General features: G+C 37.5%; 1 protein-coding gene across 1 annotated transcript in view; it reads left to right on the top strand.

Annotated features, from left to right (window-relative positions):
* The window catches only part of PRIM2 (DNA primase subunit 2), a gene marked incomplete at its 5' end in the record, with an annotated part of 101702 nt that overhangs the window by 57153 nt on the left and 20306 nt on the right, over window positions 1-24243 (top strand). Inside the window, 3 exons of the mRNA XM_080616777.1 lie at window positions 5682-5749; window positions 9370-9442; window positions 10573-10758. Coding sequence (XP_080472903.1) covers window positions 5682-5749; window positions 9370-9442; window positions 10573-10758 — 327 coding nt within the window. The remainder of the gene's footprint in view (window positions 1-5681; window positions 5750-9369; window positions 9443-10572; window positions 10759-24243) is intronic.

Here is a 24243-nt window from a genome sequence, read left to right as displayed (position 1 = left end):
TGATACTGTCATTTGTAATTTCTGTGTTCTTACTACTTTCTATAATTTGCTTGTTAGTTATCTAAGTTTAACAAAAGCCTAACAACTTTAATTATTCTGTGCTTCATCAAAATGACTAGAATCACTATTGAGTGTAAAAGGTTAAAATGAGGTATTATAGATCCACCTTCAGTAGATTTTGTACAGACCAGTGGCAGCTCTTCTTGGATTCTGTATGACAGGGGCAGTGAGGGAAGGAAAATCCCATAAGTGATGCTCATCACCAGCAGACCAATGCCCAGCCAGGTCCTAAGCAATTGCTAGTTTGGAAAAACTGCCCTGCACCTTTATTGCCGAGCATGATGTTACATGGTCACAGGTAGACTTCTGCAGATGACAAAGGTAGCTTTTTTCTGTTTGTTGGGTTTGGATGTTTTTGTTAAAGCCTTTATTTTTTATGGCTGCCTTGATCAATCCCTACTTTAACCTTAATTTATCTTTGTATTTGGATTAGAGCTGTTCCTTCATATCCTTGTTTTGGAAATTTTGTGGTTCTTGTTGTAACGATAGTATGAAGTTGAATTGACACTGTCGTCTCAGATTTCAGTTTATTCATTCTTTATTCTTGTACTGTTAGTTGTGTAACTGTTGTAGCAGAAATAAACAGAATAACATTCTAGGAAAATCTGTTCATCTGTGCCGCAGAAGGCTTCGAAAACTATGCCTAATCTTAAGCACCACACTGACAAGTGGAGCACATATGGAGGGGAAGCTTGTTCTGGAACTGCCCATGGAGATACAGGTTAAATAATTTAGGTAGAACTGTAGAAAGCCTGCTGGGAACTGTGGGCTCACCTTTAAAAGTATTTAGTGCTTGATAGTGCATTTAGTGCTTGGTAGAGCAGTCCTCTGTTGGTGGGAAGAAGCAAGGTAGCTTCCGAGGAATTGAGTTGAGCATTCTTTGAGATACTCTGTCAGTAGATATACTCACAGTGCACTCACCCTCCTTTTTAAATATGAGTCCCATATGATGTAATCCTGCTTGTCTGGGTTCTAAAAGAACTGAGGAGGCGAAAGCACTCTAATCCTCCTTGTACAGTGTTTTTTAAAATATGAAAGAAATAGCATGAGTGACAGCACAGGTAGTTCTAGGGTATGGAAAAAACCCCAGCAGTTGGGCTTGACAGATTGTGTAGAGGCAGTTCACAGGCTGTGGATGTGCATGTAGACCCTGTGCCTTCAGACACTCCTTGTTCTCTAGGAGTACTTAGCAGCAGAAAAGGAAATACTCCTGGTAATAATTTATATTTCAGCTTCTCTAATGTCCCTCCTAAAGGAACTTTTTTTTTTCAGCCTGCCTGGTAAATTGCAGGAAGAGCCTGGAGTAATTCAATAGCCTGCCTCAGCTAAAAGTAACCTTTGCCACAAACCCCTTCTTTCTGTGCTTTCCTCCTAAGCCTTCCATGTCATTTTTCTCAATGTGATTTAACAAAAAAAAGTGTATTTGTCAAATGATTATATGGATGATAATCAGAAATAAATGGTCTGACAGCATATTGAAATTTTCTTGTGCAATGCAGCTAATTAGGACATCTCATTTAAAAAATAAACTGTGAAAATGATAGCTCTTTTTTTGCGTACCCCCCCACGTAGGGAGCAGATAGCTCTCACATGATAAGCTCAAAATCAAGAAATTCACCTACTACCTAAAAAATTGAGACAAGTTAATTGAGTCATGGCAATCTTGTTCTTAATTGCTAAGTGTAAAAATGTCATTGTCTTCCTGATAGCACATGGAGCTACTACTTCAGGCTTTGTGTCAAGTTAACTTTAACTTAAAAAAACTCTAAATTCTTAAACTTCCGAAAAAAAAATACTAGCAGAGATAGTAAATCTTTGATAACTTGCAATTTCATGTCCTAGTCTCATGTTTGGATGAGGGAGGAAAACCAGATTATCAAGCTATTAGTTGTCATCCTTTTACCTTCATTATTGCTTGAAGTACTGCTGCCACTGTAATTGGGATTATCTTTTTCTTTTCGAAAAATACTGTTGAAAAAGGACAGAAAATTCTTAGATGTTTGGAAACACTAGAGTTAATTTACCATGACCTTTATAAAATCCAATTTTATTTACAGGGTCTCTCAGAGACAAATACAGTTGTGAGGGAAGACTTTATACATCAAAATTTTACCTTTTATTTTCATAATCCGGGAAAGTTAAAGGAAAATACGCTCTTTCAATTAAAATTTTTCAGATATTGTGATGAGTTCTCTTCAGCTGTGTTGAGGTCTTCTCAACTGTGTTTAATAAAAACTGTCTTTAGTTTTAGCTAGAACAGTGTCATGAGGATCCCACGTCTTCAAAATAAACAACTCCCCGCGGGTGCTGAGGGAACTGGCGGAAGTCATTGCTAGACCGCTCTCCATCATCTTTACCAAGTCTTGGGAAACGGGAGAGGTGCCTGAGGACTGGAGGAAAGCAAATGTCACTCCAGTCTTCAAAAAGGGCAAGAAGGAGGACCCGGGTAACTATAGACCGGTCAGCCTCACCTCCATCCCTGGGAAAGTGATGGAACACCTTATCCTTGATGCCATCTTAAGGCATGTCAAGGATAAGAGGGTTATGAGGGGCAGTCAACATGGCTTTACCAAGGGGAAGTCATGCTTGACCAACCTCCTAGCCTTTTATGAGGAAATAACATTGTGGATGGATGATGGCAGAGCGGTGGATGTGGTCTACCTTGACTTCAGCAAAGCATTTGACACAGTCTCCCACAGCATCCTCATAGCTAAATTGAGGAAGTGTGGCCTGGATGATCAGGTAGTGAGATGGACTGCGAACTGGCTGAAGGACAGAAGCCAGAGAGTTGTAGTCTATGGGGCGGAGTCTAGTTGGAGGCCTGTATCTAGTGGAGTGCCTCAAGGGTCAGTATTGGGACCAGTATTATTTAATATATTCATCAATGATTTAGATGAGGGAATTGAGTGTACTGTCAGCAAGTTTGCTGATGACACTAAGCTGGGAGGAGTGGCTGACACGCCAGAAGGCTGTGCTGCCATCCAGCGAGACCTGGACAGGCTGGAGAGTTGGGCAGGGAGAAACTTGATGAAATATAACAAGGGCAAGTGTAGAGTCCTGCATCTGGGCAGGAACAACCCCAGGTTCCAGTATAGGTTGGGGAACGACCTGTTAGAGAGTAGTGTAGGGGAGAGGGACCTGGGGGTCCTAGTGGACGGCAGGATGACCATGAGCCAACACTGTGCCCTTGTGGCCAAGAAGGCCAATGGCATCCTGGGGTGTATTAGAAGGGGGGTGGTCAGTAGGTCGAGAGAGGTCCTCCTTCCCCTCTACTCGGCCCTGGTGAGACCGCATCTGGAATATTGTGTCCAGTTCTGGGCCCCTCAGTTCAAGAAGGACAGGGACCTGCTGGAGAGAGTCCAGCGCAGGGCGACAAAGATGATTAAGGGAGTGGAGCATCTCCCTTATGAGGAAAGGCTGAGGGAGCTGGGTCTCTATAGTTTGGAGAAGAGGAGACTGAGGGATGACCTTATTAGTGTATATAAATATATAAAGGGTGAGTGTCATGAGGATGGAGCCAGGCTCTTCTCAATGGCAAACAATGATAAGACAAGGGGTAATGGGTATAAACTGGAACACAAGAGGTTCCACTTAAACTTGAGAAGAAACTTCTTCTCAGTGAGGGTGACAGAACATTGGAACAGGCTGCCCAGGGAGGTTGTGGAGTCTCCTTCTCTGGAGACATTCAAAACCCACCTGGACACATTCCTGAGTAATCTTATCTAGGTGTTCCTGCTCCGGCAGGGGGATTGGACTAGATGATCTTTTGAGGTCCCTTCCAATCTCTAACATACTGTGATACTGTAACTAACATAACAAATTATTTGTTGTGAGAGTTGAAAGGTGTGTGTGTGTAGAGACTGTACGCTTGTCTCATGTAAAAATATAGATGTGAGTGTTCACACAAATATTCTGTATCATTTAGGTTCTTAATAGAAAGAGAAGTAAATGGTATTTCAGGTAACCCAGGCTCTATTCTGATTTTAGCCAACTGGAATAACTTGGCTGGTATTTAGGGGGCCTCCAATTTCTCTTCAGAAAGCTTCTGGTTTTGTGATTATGTTTAAAACAAAATTAGAGGGTTCCTTTATGGAGAACAGGAATATAGAACAGTACATGTTTTGGCCCTTAATACTCAGTGGTAAGAAAATATTTTTTTAATCAAAAGAAAATGATATATATGTATGTATTTTTAAATCAAAAGAAATTTGCTATTAACTACAAAGCTTACTAAGTTTTTAGTATACCAAATGCATCTTGGTCTAGCTCCATAAAATAAGGGAATGTGGGTAATGCTTTAATTGCCAAGATGTCAGCCTTTTTTAAAAGAAAGGTGAATGGATTGCTGAGACTGCCTGACTTGCCTTTATGCAGCAGTCAGATCAGATGAGTACACTTGGGTAACCCAGGACCGAAAAGTGCTGTGCTTTGAAATGGCGATTGCTGCAGGCCAGACCTGGCTTAGCAGTTGAAATGGCCTGTTCCTCCTTCCCTGCTGTCCTCATGTTCAGTAGTTTCAACTTCCACTTGACAAACCAGCTGCTTTGAACCTCCTATTCATTTAGCTGGTGGTTACTATTGCTAGCTGAAGGCGTGAATTTAAAATTTGGTCACAGTCTGACATCTGCCTAGCAGCAAAGGTTATGAAATGGATGTGATAAATGAGTGATCTCTCAGGAAAATATTAAACTCCTTCATATTCACACAGTCTAGCTATGAACTGATGGAGTTTGGCTCGGATTTTCATACAAATAAATCTGTGCACCACAAGCACAGCAAGTGCAGCTTTTTCTGGGGTATATTTATTTGTAGGTTATAAATAGAAATTGCAGCCTGCTAGTTAGTCCATCTTAGAATTACAGAATGGTTAGGGTTGGAAAGGACGCTAAGATCATCTAGTTCCAACCCCCCCGCCATCTCACCCTAGACCATGTCACCCAAGGCTCTGTCCAACCTGGCCTTGAACACCGCCAGGGATGGAGCATTGACAACTTCCTTAGGCAACCCATTCCAGTGCCTCACCGCCCTCACAGTAAAGAACTTCCTCCTTATATCTAACCTAAACTTCCCCTGTTTAAGTTTTAACTTGTTACCCCTGGTCCTATCACTGCAGTCCCTAATGAAGAATCCATCCCCACCATCCTTTTAGGCCCCCTTCAGATACTGGAAGGCTGCTATGAAGTCTCCACACAGCCTACTCTTCTCCAGGCTGAAGAGACCCAGCTTTCTGAGCTTGTCTTCATACGGGAGGTGCTCCAGTCCCCTGATCATCCTCTTGGCCCTCCTCTGGACTTGTTCCAACAGTTCCATGTCCTTTTTATGTTGAGAACATAACTGCACACAATACTCCAAGGGAGTGATGTCTTGCTATTTATTTCAAATAACATTGTAATTTTAGAGAAATTATTTTTCACTGTTTGGCTTTGTTAACTTGTAAATATTTCTGCTAACTTCCAATTCAGGATGTTTGTGCTTAGTTAGTTTTAATAGAAGAAAGTATGTCTCGTCTGATGTTGTATAAAGTCTTATCAGCACAGGGTGATTCCTTCCATCATTCCTGCTGTGTTCTGTCATGTTTTTTCAGCTAGTATTTTACAAATTGAACTTCTGCTTTCTTTTAGCTGACAGCACGATCGCTGCCATCCATACAGTCTGATGAGCGACTACAACCTCTGCTTAATCATCTCAGGTAACATAAACTGAAAGCACGAATATATTCTTTCATGCAGATGAAAGTAATGCTATTAGTAGACTGTTTTATTTACAGAGTTGTTTGGGTTTTTTTTTTCAGACACCTCATATGTGCCAGAACACCCTGACAGTATCCCTTTTCTCTAGCAAAAGCTTTATGAATCACATGAAACATAATTTACAGAGCTAGTGTTGCTTCTAAGTAACAGGAAAACATTTGTAGCTTTTATAAAAACTTTTTAAATGGTAGGTGCAAAATTGTTAAGCTTCTTTACAAACAAAACAGATTCCAAATTGCACTGCTCTGAGTGTGGGCCTTCCCTGTTGCACATATTTTATGCTCTATGGTCTTTTTGAAAGATTTCACTGTCACTGAGAAATGGAGTCTTATTTTGTTCTTTTGATGGACATAAGGAGAGAGATGAACATGCGAACTGTTAGGGTACCCTACAACACAGCTGAAATAGTTTGCCTCTCTGTTAGTAGTTATACAGTATATAGAAGCTTTCTACTTTCTTTGAATGTGTTTGGTGCTGAAGAGTAAGTATCTTCTTCGGGTTAAGCATAGATCCGGTCTCTTTCTTACGTATGTGATTACTTCTTACTACTTTATATTGTTCGGGAGAGTTTTCTTGCTACGGTAGTATGCAGAAGGACAGAGTCCATACAATTACCAAGAGATGCATTGGCTTAGAATCACTGAATAATTTACCTTGGAGTGAACCTCTGAAGATCATTTAATCTAGCTGCTACTGAATGCAGATTCAGTTAGATAAGGTTGCTCAGGTATTTATTCAGTTGAAATTTTAATATCTCTAAGGATATAAATTTGCTTAAATATTGTATGTCAGTAATGAAAACTCTGTATTTAAACATATACAGCTTTGCATTAAGTTTGCTGAAATGATGTTGGATGAGTTAGAAATGGAAACAGTGAGGCTCCATCATGACGGGACTGGCCTGGAATTAGGATGCAAGTCTAGTTAGCATTCTCTCTATTTCCTGTGCTACTCTACTGCTCTGTACTCAAACCCTGATATTTTATTTTGGTTAAAAATAAAAAGTAATTTTTATTACATAGGAACAGTTTCATGTTTTGTTGCTTTTAGTGTATAAGAGAATAGGAAAAATAGCTTTCATTGTATCTCTGCTTATTTAAATATGGTTAAAATTTGTTCAAGAGCAATGAAAGAACAAAAATACTGTAGTGTAAGCTGGTTAGGTGATACTTCTGGATGCCTATAACCTTCCATCTTACCACGCATTTTTAAATTTTAAAAAATACGCCTCAGTGGCATACCTTTCTCCATTTAAAGCTAAAGAGCAATTAGATTGGCTTGTTATAAATCGTGCTTCCTAGGAGTAATTACTGAGAAATTTGTGCCTCTGTGTGAGCAGGACAGCAGTCAAGCAACGGCAGTTCTCTCTGTGCTCTTTTTTTTAATATGGGAAAAGGGAAGGTTGTAACAAAAGCTGGTTTAACAGCAGCTACTTTAACAGTGATACTGCATTCATGCAAAAGGTATTTTTGGCACATCCTTAGATTAACTTGGGTATGTCAGCAACTGAAAAAACTATACAAATGTTTCCAAATTGCCTTTTTGGAAGTTCCTTTAAAATAGGCAAAATATATCAAACCTTACACCTTGAAAAACAAGCTCTGGCAGTGAACAGGCAGATGACCAAATAGGTCTTCTCTGGTATTTATTTCTGAGAATCTGTGATTTGCGTTTGCTTCATCTTGCTCATAAGAAAAGAGAATATTAGTTAGTTGTGGGCTTTCCTCTACCTTTGTTGTGTGAATTCTTGCAGCAGTATTTATTTTTGGCATAGTCAATAGAGCTTTATCAGGGGAGCAAAAACGTTTGATCGAAATGTATGAAAAAAGCATGTAATTGAAGGTTACAGAGCAGTTTGGTTGTTAATACCCCACACATTTTTTAGAAGCTGTTCATGTCTGCTTGTGATTTATAAAATAGCTAGTCCTCAGGAAAGGTCATTTTACTGTGGATTTTGTCCATGTAGATATTTTAATCCATGCCCTTTTTTTTTTTGAAATGGGTGTAACGTATTTTGTAATTGGACTCTTTGGGACTAAGTACATATTTTATCTGTGACTTACGTCCTCTTTTTGTTCTATTCTGTTTCATTGGTACTTTCTAATATTAATTGTACTAGATAAAAAAAAAGAAAATTTTTAACTAAAAGTGATAAAATATTTGATACAAGGTTATGCATATGGATTTAATTTGCCGGTTCCTTGAGCTCCTTGGGACAGGAATCCAACAGCTTAGCTGCTAAGGCCTCATGACTGATGCTGGCCTCCTTATGCCCCACTCCAGCCTACCACATATTCTGGAGGGATAAAGCATATTCTTTTTCAGAGCATCGCCTTTGAAGGCAGTTTGTAGGGTTCAGCTCTTTGATGAGTGGTGTCAGGTATCAAGAAACCTTGACCTTGTAAAGGTCATATGCTACTATTCGATGTAAAAGTAAGGAAACTTTTATGAAAAACTTTTCCTGTTTGCTTACCATGCTGAGAATATTTGACCTTTTCAGTCGGAAAAGTAGAAGAATTTCTTCTTCTCCCCCAACTTGGCATTTAATTTTCTGTCCTTGCAGTAAAGTTTTCTGCCAACTCCAGATGTAATGGTCAGCAAGAGTCAGAGAGTATGTCTTCTTATTAACAGTAATTTCTGAACTCTTATTTTGTTCACTTATTGTGGAGGAAAACTTTTGTGTCTTCTCTTTGGACCTCCTCTTCACAGGCCAATTCTTTCTGTGGATACCAGAATGAAGTAGTTTTCTTTATCTTAGCAATTTTTTTTTCAGTATTGATATGATTATCATAAATACTGTAGGATACAAGCAGATGATCTACAGTGATTATGGTAGAGCAGCTTGTATCGCATCCTAGGATGCGATAACTGACTGGTCATTTTCATAATTGGTTGTTTAAAAGGAAAAATACTTTGCCTAAGCAACAGCTGTTTTCTGTTGTTCTGTACTTTGATTGTAATATTGAGGGACTGTGATTTTTGTCTGTAACTTGCCTGAGTGATGCAGATCTGGTTCTACAAGGGAATTTAGATACTACTCTAGTAGAATCAGTGGTAATAGACATAGCACAAATACTTTCAATTGTTTATCCGTTGTTGTGTAATGAAAAAAATATCTATTAAGTTTAGTGAGCTTGCTTAGTGCTCCAGTGTTTGCCAGAAATAAGGCTAGAGGACAAATGAATGCATATATAATTAAACTGTTTGTACTGTAGTAAAATCATCTCTTAGCTCTATGCTTTTCACACTTTACAGTATTGAAATGTCACAAAATAATCCGTAGTACCAAGTATCATTTAGCTAAATTCCTTTTTCCTGGAGTTAACCTCTGTAAGCCTTCAGAAGATGTAAGAAATGATCTTTGTAAGTTAGTTGCAAAATCTCTCTTGCAAGAAGAAATTTGTTTTTACCCAGTCTCTTTTCTGATTTTTAGACCAGTATGTGGGTCTAAAATATTTGCAGCCCTTAACTAGTTAAATAATTTCTTTCTAAATTTGTAAACCTAAAAAAAAAAATTAACGCTTTCAAATGATGCTGTTTTGCTTGCTTTATTTTTCAGCCATTCTTATGTGGGCCCAGATTACAGTGTGCAAAAGAACACAGGAAAAATTTCTCTAGACCAAGTTGATGCTGTAAGTCGTCTGTGTTTATTGAGTTATATTGTATGTTCATATGTAACTTTTAAAATTTGAGTATTCTATGTACAGACAACATATAAAGCTTTGATCTTTATTGGTTCATATTTGCTTTGTAACTCTTGGGTACTACTTGAATGAAATTGTGATAAAGTTTAAAATGGAACAGAATTCACTGAAAATGCATCTAATCGGGCTTTAGGCTGGAGCTATAATGAATTGCTTAATTTGCTGCATAATTTTGTGTGCTTTCACAAATACATGACAGTTCTAAGCAGAGTTTAACAAAATTTTCTTCTTAATTTTGCAACCCATGTTTAGTTTGTGATTATTGCATTGCAGTATTAGCCTTTTCAGTGCTCTTTTTTGGACTTTTGACTTGAAGGGTTTTTCAAAACAAAGTAAATAAAATGGATTGTAAAATCACATCATTGGTGCAGAGACAATTAAAACCACATTAAAACTCCTTTATCTGAACTTTAATAATTTGTGTTTTCAGAGTCCATCTTAACCACGACAGTGTTCCTTCGATAGTGAATTCCATGGCATGACTCGGATTCTAGAAGTAAAAATGCAAAGCCCAAGTAAACTTGAATGTTACATTTTTTTAGGTCTGAGATCTTGCTTTACAAGAAATACTATTCTCCAGGGAAAAAACCTGCAGATCATTTGCAGTGGATTTTACTTATGCCTGTAGTTTTTCAAGATGTTTAAAACAAACCCATGCCCTCACATGATCCCCAACAACTCTAAGAAAAGTCACCTCTAAGAAAGATCACCTTGCCATTCCAGAAAGTAAAATAAAGAAGAAAGAAACATTGTAATGGAACTGTTAGTGTATTTTTCCTTACAGCAATTAAACAAACCCATGTTACTTCTTAGATAGTGTGTTACGACCACCTATGTTACTCTGTCCTTTGGATTTTGTTCTGGAGATGGTTATTGGCCGTGATGGCTTACGGACACACTCATGTTATCATTAGTCCCAAGGCACTCTGCACATGCGTATCTTTTCTTCCAGCCACTGGCTTGTTCAGGTGGTGCTAGTTAATAATCACAATAAGCATATATCTGTCCTACAAACAAAACGATTAGTATGACTTAAATACAAGTTTTTCTCTTGACAGCTTTCTGTGAAATCATTTCCACTGTGCATGCGCCAGTTGCACAAAGCTCTACGTGATAACCATCATCTCCGTCATGGGGGCCGTATGCAATACGGACTGTTCTTAAAAGGCATCGGATTGACTCTGGAACAGGCACTGGAATTCTGGAAGAAAGAATTTATTAGAGGAAAAGTGGATGCAGACAAGGTAGTTAAATGAAAAATACCTAAATATGTGAATGTGAGGATGTAATTAACATGCATATTGTGCTACATATTAGAATAGATACTTCTTAAAAGTAGATAATTGGGCACAAGGCACACTAATGTCTATGATTTTATTCATTTTGTTGATCATCCTCCTGAAGCTTGGGCATACAAAGCAAGCCACAAAGAGCCTTTTTATAGGTGAGGACTAGAAAAGTCTTACTTTACTACTAAATCACTAGGAAACCAATGGCCTTTGTGAAATACATACGAATGTGACTAAATGAATTCACCAAGCAGTGACCACAAACAGTTTTTACCCAGTACTATCTGAAAAGCAAGGTTAGCCTTTTTTGTTGGTTAATCAAAAAAATAATTGGACAGCTGTGTATGTGGTGAGCTTGTCTGAGTAAATTTACAGTCTAATAATAAAAGTAGAAACTGAAGGTGAGCGAAGACAGAAGAATATTTTCTAAACAATAGTGAGAAAATGCTGTTCAGTGCAATAGAAGGTATTATTAGGTATATTAGTCAATGACCTAACCTGTTCCGATATTGCTGAGAGTACTGTGAGTGAGGAAAGTGTAACATATATGTGCTGTGGTTTTGAGAGCATGAAAAATGTGTGCTGATTTTTGGAGGTTTGTGACCCGTTCCTTACCTTGAACAAGCTAGGTAGAATCAAGCAGGCTTTTTCTTTCATCTGTCTGCCTGGCCTGTGATATGTGTTAGAGCAAAAATTCCCAGACCTTATGGCAGTTTTGTTTGGAGTGTGATACTTTATGTTTGATGTTGTGAGATCTCAGCTTTCCAGAGTGCTATGAAATATTTTGTAGTGTTTGGTAGACAGTTTTGTCAGCTTAGGTTCTGTGGGACATGGCTATTTATACAAGACATGGGGCAACAGGTACTGCTTGCTGCAGTGAATTATGGTATGTCTTTTTCAAGTCCCAGAAGAATTCTTTCCTAAACATTTTTGGCACAAAACTTCCTTCCTGTTAAGGACTTCAGTCTCTGCTGAGATAGTTCCAGGGGTTTGATTTTCCTGGCTGTTCCATTTCTTTTCCACATGATCTTAGGAGGTCCTTGAATCTGGATTCAGGTGAGAGGCTTTACCTGGATTGCAAACAGCTGGTGGGGAATGTTTCTAACAGGGCCAACCACAAATTCCATGAGGGGAGGCTTGGACTAGAGACCTCCTGAGGTCGTTTCCAGGTTGAATAGTTTTGTGATTCTACATACAAGTATAAATACATTTTTGTGAGGGCCAGCCACTAGAGGGAGACAAGATCATAAAAAATAAGCAAATTTGATATACAGATGTAAAACGGAAGTGCTTATGCTATACTGCTTTGTAGGTCTTTACAATTACATTATAACACACCCTCCTCACCCCTGTGTGTTTAAATAAAAATGGAAATAGGCACTTGGTAATCTGCACGACAGTGCTTTTAAGCACACACAACTATCCCCAGGGCAATTTATAATGCATGGATGATGCGCTGGTTCTTTAAAACAACCTCCACCTCCTTAAATCCCCAGGGATATTTTCTTTATCAGTCACTTAGTTACATTTGGTATTGGTATTTTACATTCTCATTTGTTTGAGTTTCTGGGGTCGATTTGCAGCTAGATTCCCTTTTTACTTGCCCCCTTTATATTGGGTAATGGTACCTACTATTTTGGGAACATATTTTGATTCATAAATCAGAAAAGCATCTTTATTCTGTTGTATTTTTTATTATAAATCTCTAATTAAATGTAATTCGCTGTATTTATTCTTGATTTTAAACTTTACAAATCTGCAGCTTAGAGTAACATGTTGAACAGCAAGCCACAATACTTAACATCTAAGAGATAAAGATATAAATATGATTGAAATTCCTCTATACAGATTAAAATCTGGTCTTTAATGGTACGTCACGAGTACTGCAATGCAAATAGATGGCCAGATTGAATTCTCAATGTATAAAGGCTACTACAGAACTTTAAGAAAATGTTTGCTGTCTTCTAGAATGTATGTTAAAAAAAGGTAATTGTCGTGGTTTAAGCCCAGGCCGTAAATCAGAACCACGCAGTCTACTTCCGCCCCCCCCCCCCCCCCCCCCCCCCCCCCCCCCCGAGGGATGGGGAGGAGAATTGAAAGAATGTAACTCCCACAGGTTGAGATAAAAACAGTCCGGTAACTAAGGTATAACACAAATCACTACTGCTGCCACCAATAATAATAATGATAAGAGAAATAACAAGGGAAGAGAATATGATACCGCTCGCCAGAAAAGAGAGCCCGACCGAAAAGAGGACGTGCCCTTCCGGGTAGCTCCCAGTTACATCCTCCGGCATGACGTGCTGTGGTATGGAATACCTCTTTGGCTAGTTTGGGTCAGGTGTCCTGTCCCCGCTTCCTCCCGGCCCCTCCTCCTACTTGGCAGAGCATGAGACTCACAAAGTCCTTGGTCAGTCTAAACATCGGTGTTATCAGCTTTGTTCCCAGGCCAAAAGTCAAAAACACAGTGCTGCAACAGCTACTAAGAAGGAGAAAAACTGACTGCTACTGCTGAACCCAGGACAGTAATAGAAGAGCAGCATATATTACCCGTAAGCACTTATGCCCCTGAATTCTGTGGAAGTGTATGGCATGGTAATAAAGCATTAATATAGTTAAGCATATTGCCCTTGCTTTCACTGATTATCATGGGACTAGATAGTCAAGTTCTTGATTAAATTGTATTTTTGTTAAACTTCTAATGAAATGAAATAATATTTTTTCCTTCCACCAGCGACTGTAAAAATTAGCTTCAGTAGAACCATTTGATGTCTGTATTTCTCCTTCATTACTTGGAAATTGTCATTTCATACTGTAGTTGTAGTGAGATAGAACAAGTGAATTTTAAAGATTTTGCCTGAATCATTTTTATTCTGTACTGGCAAAATGACACTATTACTAACATTATTGTATGTTGAATGGTGATGCTTACAAGGTATAACTGAGCATAAAGAAAGTAAAAGTATTTTTTATGGTATGTTTCCAAATGTTTTTTGTATTCTACAAGGTTAGCTCTTGAAATGGATTTAATAGCAGTCATTTAAAAAGTGATTTAATTGTCAGAAGAGACATGAAAATCCATTTTCATTTACAAGACTCATTTTGCTGCCTAAACTTACAATTGAATTTGTATTTAAAGAAAAGGTTTAATGTAAGCTTGAAATAAAAACAGTAATGTGCAATTGTTTATGGTGGTTTCAAGACAGTAGGTGGTCCAAGTGCATCCTAGGCATGAAGACTTGAAGTGAAAATTAATCTTTAATTTGAATTTCAACCCAAAAGGCTAAAGAAGAGGACTCTCAGATATCACTATTCCTGAGTTCTTCTGTGTGGTTTGGTTTGCATTTTGTTGAGTGTTTTGGTTTTTCTAATATGGTCCTTTGTGGCATTTCTCTGAACAGCCAGGTCTATGAAATCTGAGTATTTGTGCAAAAGTGTGAAATGACTCAACCAAGATGCCACAGCTTCACTATGGCAAAAAAGCTTAACAGCCTTTGCAACAGTGATACACTGAACACCAAGTTAAAAATGCCCGTGGTCTGAGGTCATGTTAGTTTCCAGAAATCAGCTTTATAATAGTGCATCAATCATCAGGAGTTCTACTCTTTTCATACAGCTTCATTAATTTTTTTTTTTGTTTGTTTGTTTTTTTTTTTTTTTTTTGTTATTTTTGCATATAAATTGAAGCCTGGAGTTTACCATGTGCCTTGTTCAAATGGGACATATCCATTGTTGAAGATGATATTCATGTGAAGAGAGATGGCTGCTGAGATAGATTAGTTGGTGTGATCTTGCCTGAAGAGTTACTTTTATATTTTAATAAACAATATGCAGAAGAGTTGTTTTGAGTGAATGTGGTTTATAGTGAAAATTCATACGACTAGGCATGAGAATTAAAAGCGTGACTTGAAGCCATAAATGCATGGGTTGCTGTTGTTGCTTGCATCTGAGTCAAGCTGAATTAATACTGCTTTCTTGTTGGTTGTAGCTGGGAAAAGATTTTGTTTTCCTTTGGCCATGGTAATTTGCTAATAAGAGGCAGTGAGGAGTTGGACTCAAATCCTGAGGACTTATATTTTAGAGAGCCATTCTTCTTCCCCATTTTGGTTGCATATGAACGGTTATAGCTGAGCCTGAAAACTGGGAATTTTTTACAAAACCTCTGTAGACTGACCGTGGAGTTTAGCTGAATGAAAATAAACTTCCTTTGCCATTAAAATTGGGTCATTTTTGACATTAAATATATCACAGTATGTGTGTTAAGTCTATGCAAGATTCTTGCAATCATATGTTATAATTTTTATTAAGAGTTCTGTACTATAGATGGGAATTTGTCCTTTGTATCCTGTGCTTGCTACCATTCTTCTCTCTTGTGGAGCACCTGAGAATTTGGAAACATTCAGATGAATACTGCTGGCATATTATTGACTGCATGATTTGATTTCTTCAGTTTGCTTGTATACCTATTGACCAAAGCAGTGGGAAGGAGATGAGTAATGGATTGTGGAAGTGAGAGGACTGAGAAAGAATGCTCACAGGGGTTGCATTCCAAGTAGTATGGTGCTTAGGGACATGGTTTAGTTGGTGGACTTGGCAAGTGTTAGGTTTCCAGTTGGACTCAATGGTCTTAAACGTCTTTTTCAAGCTAAATGGTTCTATGATTCTATGTAACGATTACTGAAAAGGTACTGTTAACTTATAATTTTATATAAACATATATATAATAAATTTATATGTATTGTGTGTGTATATGTATATATAATTTGCACATGATTTAACTGTATTCAGAAATTTAAAAAGTCAGACTAAGAATAGTAATAATATAGGGCAGGTGGTGCATCATGTACTTTTGAATTCAACTAGTTAACTTGGGTGGTATTTAAATTTAAAGGTAGAATATTCACTGGTAAAGAGATGCTCTCCCACCGCCCAAAATTAATGATGCTTTTTAGTGTCAATTAACGGAGTTGTTTGTATTTCCAAAATTAGCCATGTTCACACCCTTCCCACATATACCCACCCTCCCCCAGTGGTAGGTGCTGCATCAGTTCCCTGTACTTCTTGGCAGGGGAGTAACCTGCAGCTTCACTTGGTACTGTTTTCTTTCAGTGTCAATTAGAATTTTGTTTTGCCTGCCACACCAGGAGGCGTGAGCACTAGAAGGAATAAACCCAAATCAAACCCTTACTTTTTTAACCCTTTTACTTGTAAGCATATATTTTATTTTAAGACACTGTTTGCCTGACATTTTAAACCCAAGGTTCTTACTGGCTTATCAGTAGAGTTAAGGATACTAAAGAGAAAGTGTCTTTGGGACATAATTACGTAGATTTAAGAGAATGATGTAGTTTTAATTATGCCCTGTAGCTAATGTAGACGCATATTAAACTCGGTCATGCTTCTGTGTATTCCCCTCTGACACTTTGTTTTCTCAGGCTGTAAATTACTAATCAGCATCTCAGTGTACCTTAGTTATCTAAGTTTACTGAATAGTGACAAGAATCTGTTTCACTATTTGTCATTTTTTATTTTAACTTTTTTTTTAAACATGACAGCATTTTTGTTACTGAAACATTGGTGTTTTTTAAAAATTTTAAAATGTCATTTTTTTGTGTAATAAATGGGAAATTTTAAAGCAGGATTTCTTATATGAAATGGAATTGGTATAAAACCATTGTTTTTCATCATGTTTTTGTTTTGTGGGTGTTATTCAAATAGATATCAACTGATGATGATGTACTAGAAAACATAAAATAATTTAGGCTGTGATATAGTTGGAGGTTATTGTGTAGGCACATAAATACTCTAGGAATCACAGTAATCGCTATGGTACAAGTGTGCGCTCTTTCACTCCAAACATGATCGCTTTTTCAGTTGTTACCAGATTTCTCAATTATGTTCTATGAAAGCTGGAATTCTCCAATCTTTGTTGTGAAGCCAAAGTTGTGGTGGCGTTTTCCTATGATTATTCACTTTAAAGTACTTCAGTTTATTCAGCCTTTTTTTTAACCTGTATTTGCTCTTCCTTTTGATTCTCAGTTTTCATCATCTGACTTATAAGGGAAAATTTTGGATGATCTTTCAGCATGTGGCATGTGTTAGGGACATAATCTCTCTTCCAGGATATTAATTGCACTGCTGGCATAATTGTAGTGAAGTTTTCTTAACTATACTTCTACAAGAAGAGAAAGAAATAGGATCAGTTTCCATGGTTGTTACATATTAAGCCCTGAAATCTGTACTATGTAATCTGGTGTACGAGCAGCTAACTAATAAGGTTCTTGCACTAACAAGAATGAAAGCAATAAATATCTTTCCTGTATTAAAACTAATTTAGGTCAGAATTGGCTGTCTTATGACTTGTTTTATTCCCAGCAACACACGTTTTCTTTCCATACTGTGGTATCTTTTTAAAATTGTATGTATAAAAAAGGATGGTAAAGCTAGACCTTAAATTTTCGAAGATTTCTTTTATAGTCTTGAACCACTTGACAGACTTGCACTTTGTGCTGTAGAAAGACTGTATACTTGTCAGCAGAGTTTCCTGTTTTATTAGCCATCACAGCAACAGCAAGTAAGTCCATGGCATTTTAAGAAAAGTAATAGATGGTTATGCCTATCCAGTTGCCAAATTTCTAAGTTCAGCAAATGTGAAGTATCTGAGTGTCACCAAGTATGGTCTTTAGCAGGCTTTGTCAAATACCTTCTTAACTATACAGCTCTCTGTAGCCATTTGCTGAAACATACCTGCTATACGTTGCCACGCACACCACCAGTAATGTATTTAAGCTCTTCAGCTGTTTACCCCAGGTTCTAAGTCAGAGGTTAACTGGTTTTGAAATTAATCTGTGTCTTTTTTACTTTCCAAGATGAACTGAATGATGTAGCAGGTCTCTTCCAGATGTTTCCTGTGCTTTTTGAACAGAAAGGTTTTGATGGAATAGTTCATGTATCTTGATATAATAATCTGAAAGAATATTTTAAAATTATTTTATTATTTTAAAATATTTTATTTATGTTAGATTTCCTGTAATCATATGAACTGCATCCCAAACAAAGCCCAGAATCGTGTATACTTACCTTTTTTGATGACATCCATGTAATTGTTGTAACATCATATAGCTGTCATATCCTATCTGTCTATGTTCAGCCAGTAAATCGTGTCTGTACTTCATATTCAGTCATCCAGAAAAGCAGCCTGTTGTATCAAATGTGCACTCTGCTGATATACTGCATAGGCACGATGTAAATAAAAATATATTTTTACTTTCAGAATTGATTTAACATTCTGCTGGTGTCTTTGAAATCTATTGAATCTCATGAATAAATACAGGACAGCACTTTTATATGTTATTTGGGCTATGCACAATTTATGTTTCAGAAATTTAATATATTGATTTAGGTCAGGTTGTGGTTTTATATTGAAATGTACAATGCTATTTAGTTGTGAAACTGAATTCCGCATAATGTGATATGCTCTGAGCTTTTCCTGTTCCCTGTGTCTGTTCTTAAGTCCACTTACACAAGGAGAAAAATGAAATGTCCCTCAAACAACTAGCAAAAGCTAGGGGTCTTTATGGTGAGATCTGTTGTTTAAATTCCTTTTTGATTTTTCTATTTTATCTGCTTAATGGAGTTGGGTTTGGGGCATGAGAATTGCGGCAACACCAATGAAACTCAGGAAATGTTTGTTGTTTTTTTTTAAACAAGAAAGATTGAGCTTTATTTAAGATTAATAACAGTAGTTGGGTTCTTCCATGTATTTTCTTGCCAAAATTGTTCCCCTGTTTTTAGAACCTTACAGCAGACACTAAAAAGTGAGGTATATGTTCCTTCTGACCCAGTTCAGAGCAGTCTGGCAGTAGAGCTTTTTTATTTTTCTGTTTGCATTTTCTCTGCAGTGAAAATGCATCTTTTAATCCATGATGAATTAACAAAAGTGGGTTTTTTTTAAAAAAAGAGGGTGTGTGTATGGAGTTTTGTGTATTTTAAAGCAAGCTTTCCTCTGTTGTTGAATTCAGAGAGACTCTTGTCATGGTTACATTCTAGAGGTCAAATACGTCTTGATTACAGTGCACTCTGCATAAGATAAGGTATTAAAGGGTCCTTATATGTAAGCAGTTCTCCTTATTATGACAGCAAGGGCCAATATGTGTTTTTCTGTTCTTCTGTTTCCTTTGATCATTGTCTTAAAATGTGATTTTGTCTTTTATCAAACCATGCTGTTTGGAGAGCTCTAATATCTAGTTTACTGTGTGTTCAAAGGGGTTGACAAATATCAAATATCCATATAGAGTTTTGTGTTTTAATGCCTTGGTTTTTGTCATTCTAACTGCATCAAAAATTTCAAAATTTCAAGAGTAAACATAAGGAGTACTTATCAGTCTAAAAAAACATATTAATTACTCAGCCTCCTTGTAGTTTAATTTTAAGAATTACTTGATTTTTTCCAAGGATCAATTTAGCCAGAAAATTAATTTATTTTTTATCTGCACTTACACAGGAGATTTGCTGGTATCTTGAGACATTACGTGATTGGAGACTTAATATCCTTGTGTTCTGACACCAGTCCTTGTCTGAGAGATTTAACCACATCTCAGTAAAAGGCAATTTTTTGCCACAATTGTATCACATTTTGATAACTGTCCCTTGGATTGGTTGAAGAGAGATTCTCCAACCCAACTCACTGTATCTCTTTGATTGACGCTGATGATTCTGCAAATCTGAGGCTTAGAGTAAAATTGAATCTCTTGGACTTTACTGTATTTCATTACTCATTTAAATGACTAGGTTGGGTCAGTCGTAGAATTCTAATCAATGAGGACTACTGTGCTGGTGGGCTGTTATAACCTGAGGGTTACAGCAATTTACCACTCAATCTCATGATTAGTGAAGAAGTCCTGCCTTCAGCACACCTTGCTTCTTACATGCCTTTTGTCATCTAGTGCTAAACTTGGTTTTAGACGTTATTCTGATCAGTGTACAGATTGAGGAATTAATAGTCTGTAAAGGATTCCTAATAACACTGCTACACTGCAAGGGTGCCTGCAGGGCAATACAGTAATAAATTAATGAAGTAATTCAATAATACCTATCAGTCAAGATGGGGAGCTTGCTGAGGGAAACTCCTTATGCAAGGTACATGGTTTTAAAAGGGAAGAACACTTCTGTGGTTTAAGTAGTCCAAGGAGGTGTGCAAAACCTTCCAGTCCCTGCTTCAAAGTTTGCATGTTTAGAGAATGCTGCATGGCTCAACCAGCAATTTGGTGAGCTCATGACCAGAGAAGAGCTGCGAGGATGATCAGGAGGCTGGAGCACCTCCCGTATGAAGACAGGCTGCGAAAGTTGGGTCTTTTCAGCCTGGAGAAGAGAAGGCTGCGTGGAGACCTCATAGCAGCCTTCCAGTATTTGAAGGAGGCCTACAAGGATGGTGGGGATGGACTCTTCATTAGGGACCGTAGTGATAGGACAAGAGGTAACGGGTTCAAACTTAAACAGGGGAAGTTTAGATTGGATATAAGGAACGAGTTCTTTACTGTGAGGGTGGTGAGGCAGTGGAACAGGTTGCCCAAAGAAGTGGTGAATGCTTCATTCCTGGCAGTGTTCAAGGCCAGGTTGAACAGTCTTGGGTGACATGGTTTAGTATGAGGTGTCCCTGCCCATGGCAGGGGGGTTGAAACTAGATGATCTGAAGGTCCTTTCCAACCCTAATCATTCTGTGATTCTAAGATTCTGTGGTGTCTTCCACTTTATCAGCAGATGGTTGCTCTTTGGAAACAATGCATAGACAAAGAACTTCCAACTGTTGTGGTAAACTTGCTCAGATCTTTTGATTCTGGCAGATGTCCTAAGTAGAACTGGAATATTGGATAATGAGCCAGACTTCCTTGGATTAATTCCAGTATTCTGTCTTTGAAATTGGTAAATTTCAACCCATGCCAGCAGCAGCCCTTTTCAAGAGCAGATCAATGTGCACTGTTCCTTTGGACTCTTTTCTGGTGCTGTAGTTGAACATGTGTCTGTTGTTTTAATACCAAGAGTGATGTTCAACATGAGGCAAGTCCTGCTAATTTTGATTGCCTGGAATGTCTGAGACATTTTTTCCTCAGACCTCCTCTCATTTGTGAGTTCTCTTCTGCTATTCCAGTGACCTGGAAGTCATACCCTTCTAAATTTCCAGTGTGTAGTATGGCTGCTTGGATAGCTTTGTTTTCTGGTATGCTCTTTCTCCTTCCCTGTCAGGAAAATTGTTATCACTAGAATGCAGGAGCCTGTTGTGCCAGACTGTTAAGTGACAACAATTGGACATGATAACACATTGCACTATTTTCCGTGAAGTGGAAATATCTGGAGTGTGAGCTGGAGCTGAGAGTAGTGGCTCTCCTAAATCTCTTCCAATGTCCAGTTGGCTGCCACTTTGGCATATTGCAGTCTGGTCTTCTGAATGCCTATGCTCATCTACAGCTTTAAGATGTTGTGACGGGCTAGTGAGACTAAACCCTGTCTCAGTGTGCAGTCTAAACCTCATGTCCCAGTCCTGTGTTTCATTGCTGGTTGGTCTTATAATCAGAGTCCAGTTGGATACATTTCAGGATTCTTCACATAGTGGCAACATGTCTGACATCAGTTTTCTTTCCCATTTCTTCCCCGTATATTTAGGTTTTTATTGTACATGCTGCTCTAGGTTGCGGTATATGCTACAGTATTACAGAACATGAACTGTATGAGACTGTAAACATGTTCAAATAAAACTAGGGAACATCATTTGCTTGCACTCTTCTTCAGAGTATTGATAGAGCTTGGAAAAGCAGTAGGGATTTAGTTTTCGGATTTAGTTTTGGGTCCATGGCCAGTCTTCATCCATCTTCTCTGGAAACCTGTAATATGTGCCACAGTAGTAAATGTATAAGTATGGATTTCTCCCATTTCTGATACAGACTTAGTGAGGTTCTTTTCTCCTTGGTATACATGTTCTTTACACTTGGATCCTAAGGTGCCATTATGATCAATAGACATCTAGCCTATACAGTCAATAGTGTCTGGAGAATGATTTATTTAATTAGCCTCTAGGTGCCTATGTTAGGGTAAATTGAATTGCTCCCCAGGCTTCTTGGATTGCATTGACCTGCGTTGACAATAATGGGAAATGTCTGAATTTAGATGTCTGGAGTTGAATCTTATTCCTGTAGATGCACACAGTTTGATACTGTTCTGTTTCACTTTCAGTCGTTTTGTTGTACCACATGCCAAATTTCTGTCTACTTTGCAATCTGTTTACACTCTTACATCTCTTTCAGTGATAATGCTTTCTGTGTTCTTCTTTGCCTTTGAATTTTTTTGAGTCTCTTATTTTCTCTGTGCAACTTCTGATGAAATGAACAGCCCCGTTAATTTACTGCTTACCTGAAAAGATACCCTTCCAAGTTGCATCAGTTGACTTCTCTAGATATTGAAATGTGAGAAACAGTAGCTGAAAAACATCAGCATAAAAATCTGAAAGGCATTGGTGTACTTGTAGTTGATGGAGTACCAGAAATGCAGTGTGGGTTTTGTTCCTAATTGAATGAGATTTCTTGGTTGAAAAATTGATTATTTGAATTTTTTTTAGTATCAAACTTTCTAAATGAGTATGTTACAGAGTAAATATTAGTAAAGGATTCAGGATTGTTCTCTGCTATTAGAAAGACTTTTCTTAAGAGCTCCTTTAAACTTTAGAGAATGGTCTGCATAAATCTGTTGAAAATAACAATAAAGTGGTTTATTGAGTGTTCATTTGTTATTTGAAGGAAAATACCAATATATTTTTATGGATACTTAAGAAAAGCATGGTATCTTTGATGGTGCTGTCAAATATTGCCGTTTTAATGCAGCTGTTTTAATTCTTGTCTAAAATAAGATTTACAATTTTTTTTATTATAAACAAAGCAACAGAACTTCTCATCACCTGTTCAGTGTTAATTACCATCTAAAATACTCATTTTCTGTTATAATTTCCAGGTTCCTTACAATTCTTAATTATCATTCATAAACATGACTGTTTGTGTAGTTGTTTTATTTGAAATTACAGATATTCGCATCTCTCTGTTCAGCAACACTCTGAACTGCCAGCATGGAACTTTCAATCTTTTCAATAAGATTGTGTATTAACTTGTTAGTGGAATTATGATATGGATGAAATCAGTCACCCACAAACTGATTTTTATCTTAAAATGGCTGTTCTTTCACTCTCTCAGTTTTTTTCTTTTTTTCGGGTTGTGTTAGTCTATGAAAATTTTGAAGTAGGTTAAGCAAATATTTAGGAAAAATAATGATTCTTGGGAGTGTTGAAACAGTGGTATTCCTAGATACGTAGCATTTTCATCGTGTGCTACATTTGTGATTTTTTTGAAATAGTAAAGATATCAGAGAAAATTACTATTATAATTAGTGGAGTACTATGTGAAATGACTTAAGCATTGTAATCCCATAAAGAAGTAGAAGATTGGTGCAGTGTAATATGGAAAGGATTTTTTTCAGATGTTATCTTTTTATCAAAGAAAAATCCTGTATATGTGATATTATTCCAAGAATGTAGGATATTATGCTAAGGGAATCAGATCTGTAAAAATAACCTTTAAACAAAGACTGCTGCATAATTCTGTAATCACAAAGGCATTTCAGTTTTCCGGAAGTAGAAATGAATCACGTGTTACAATAAAAATCACTTAGTTTTTTTTCTCCTTCTACTTGAACTGGGGAGCATTAAAATCAAGTCAGAATTTTATGTGCTCTTAGTTTTTGTTTAAAGTAGTTTTTGTAGTAGCTTTAACCTTTATGACCCCCTTTCAAACATGAATTGAAATGTCTCTGACCATATGTTTCAAAATGCATCTTCCGTATCTGAGGATTTTTTTTTCGTTTGGGTTGTTTTTTTTTTTTCCCCCAGTAAAATGTACATGAAACATCAATAGACTAAGAAAAAAAAAGGTATTGATAACTTATACAGAAACAAATACTGCAGTGTCTTGAAGTAGCTAATAAAATTGTCCATAGATGACAAAGTGTGTGCCTAAGAAAAACATGTTTTCGGAAGAGATGGCTTGAAGATCATAGAGTCACAGAATGGTTTGGGTTGGAAGGGACCTCAAAGATTACCTAGTTCCAGCGCTCCTGCCGCAGGCAGGTACACCTTCCACTAGACCAGGTTGCTCGATGTGTTGTGCTGTTAATTTGATGCAGTGTCTTAAGGCAGACGTCCTGCTGTAGTTTATTTTATGCTTCTGCTTCAAAGTCTTAGTCCATGCAAATATGTGGAGAAATAGTGTACATGAATTGTATCATGGGCTGAGTTATATTAAGGCAATTTAGGCTACACTGTTGCATTTTTGCATGCGTGGTCTGAGGTAGCCCAAAAACTAGCTCATTAGCTGCACAGCTTACAGTCATGTGGATAGTATACAA

Source organism: Psittacula echo (assembly GCF_963264785.1).
Source record: "Psittacula echo genome assembly, chromosome: 4".
Lineage (NCBI taxonomy): Eukaryota > Metazoa > Chordata > Aves > Psittaciformes > Psittacidae > Psittacula > Psittacula echo.
Note: the sequence above shows the minus strand (reverse complement) of the source record. Positions and strands in the feature narration are given on the sequence as shown.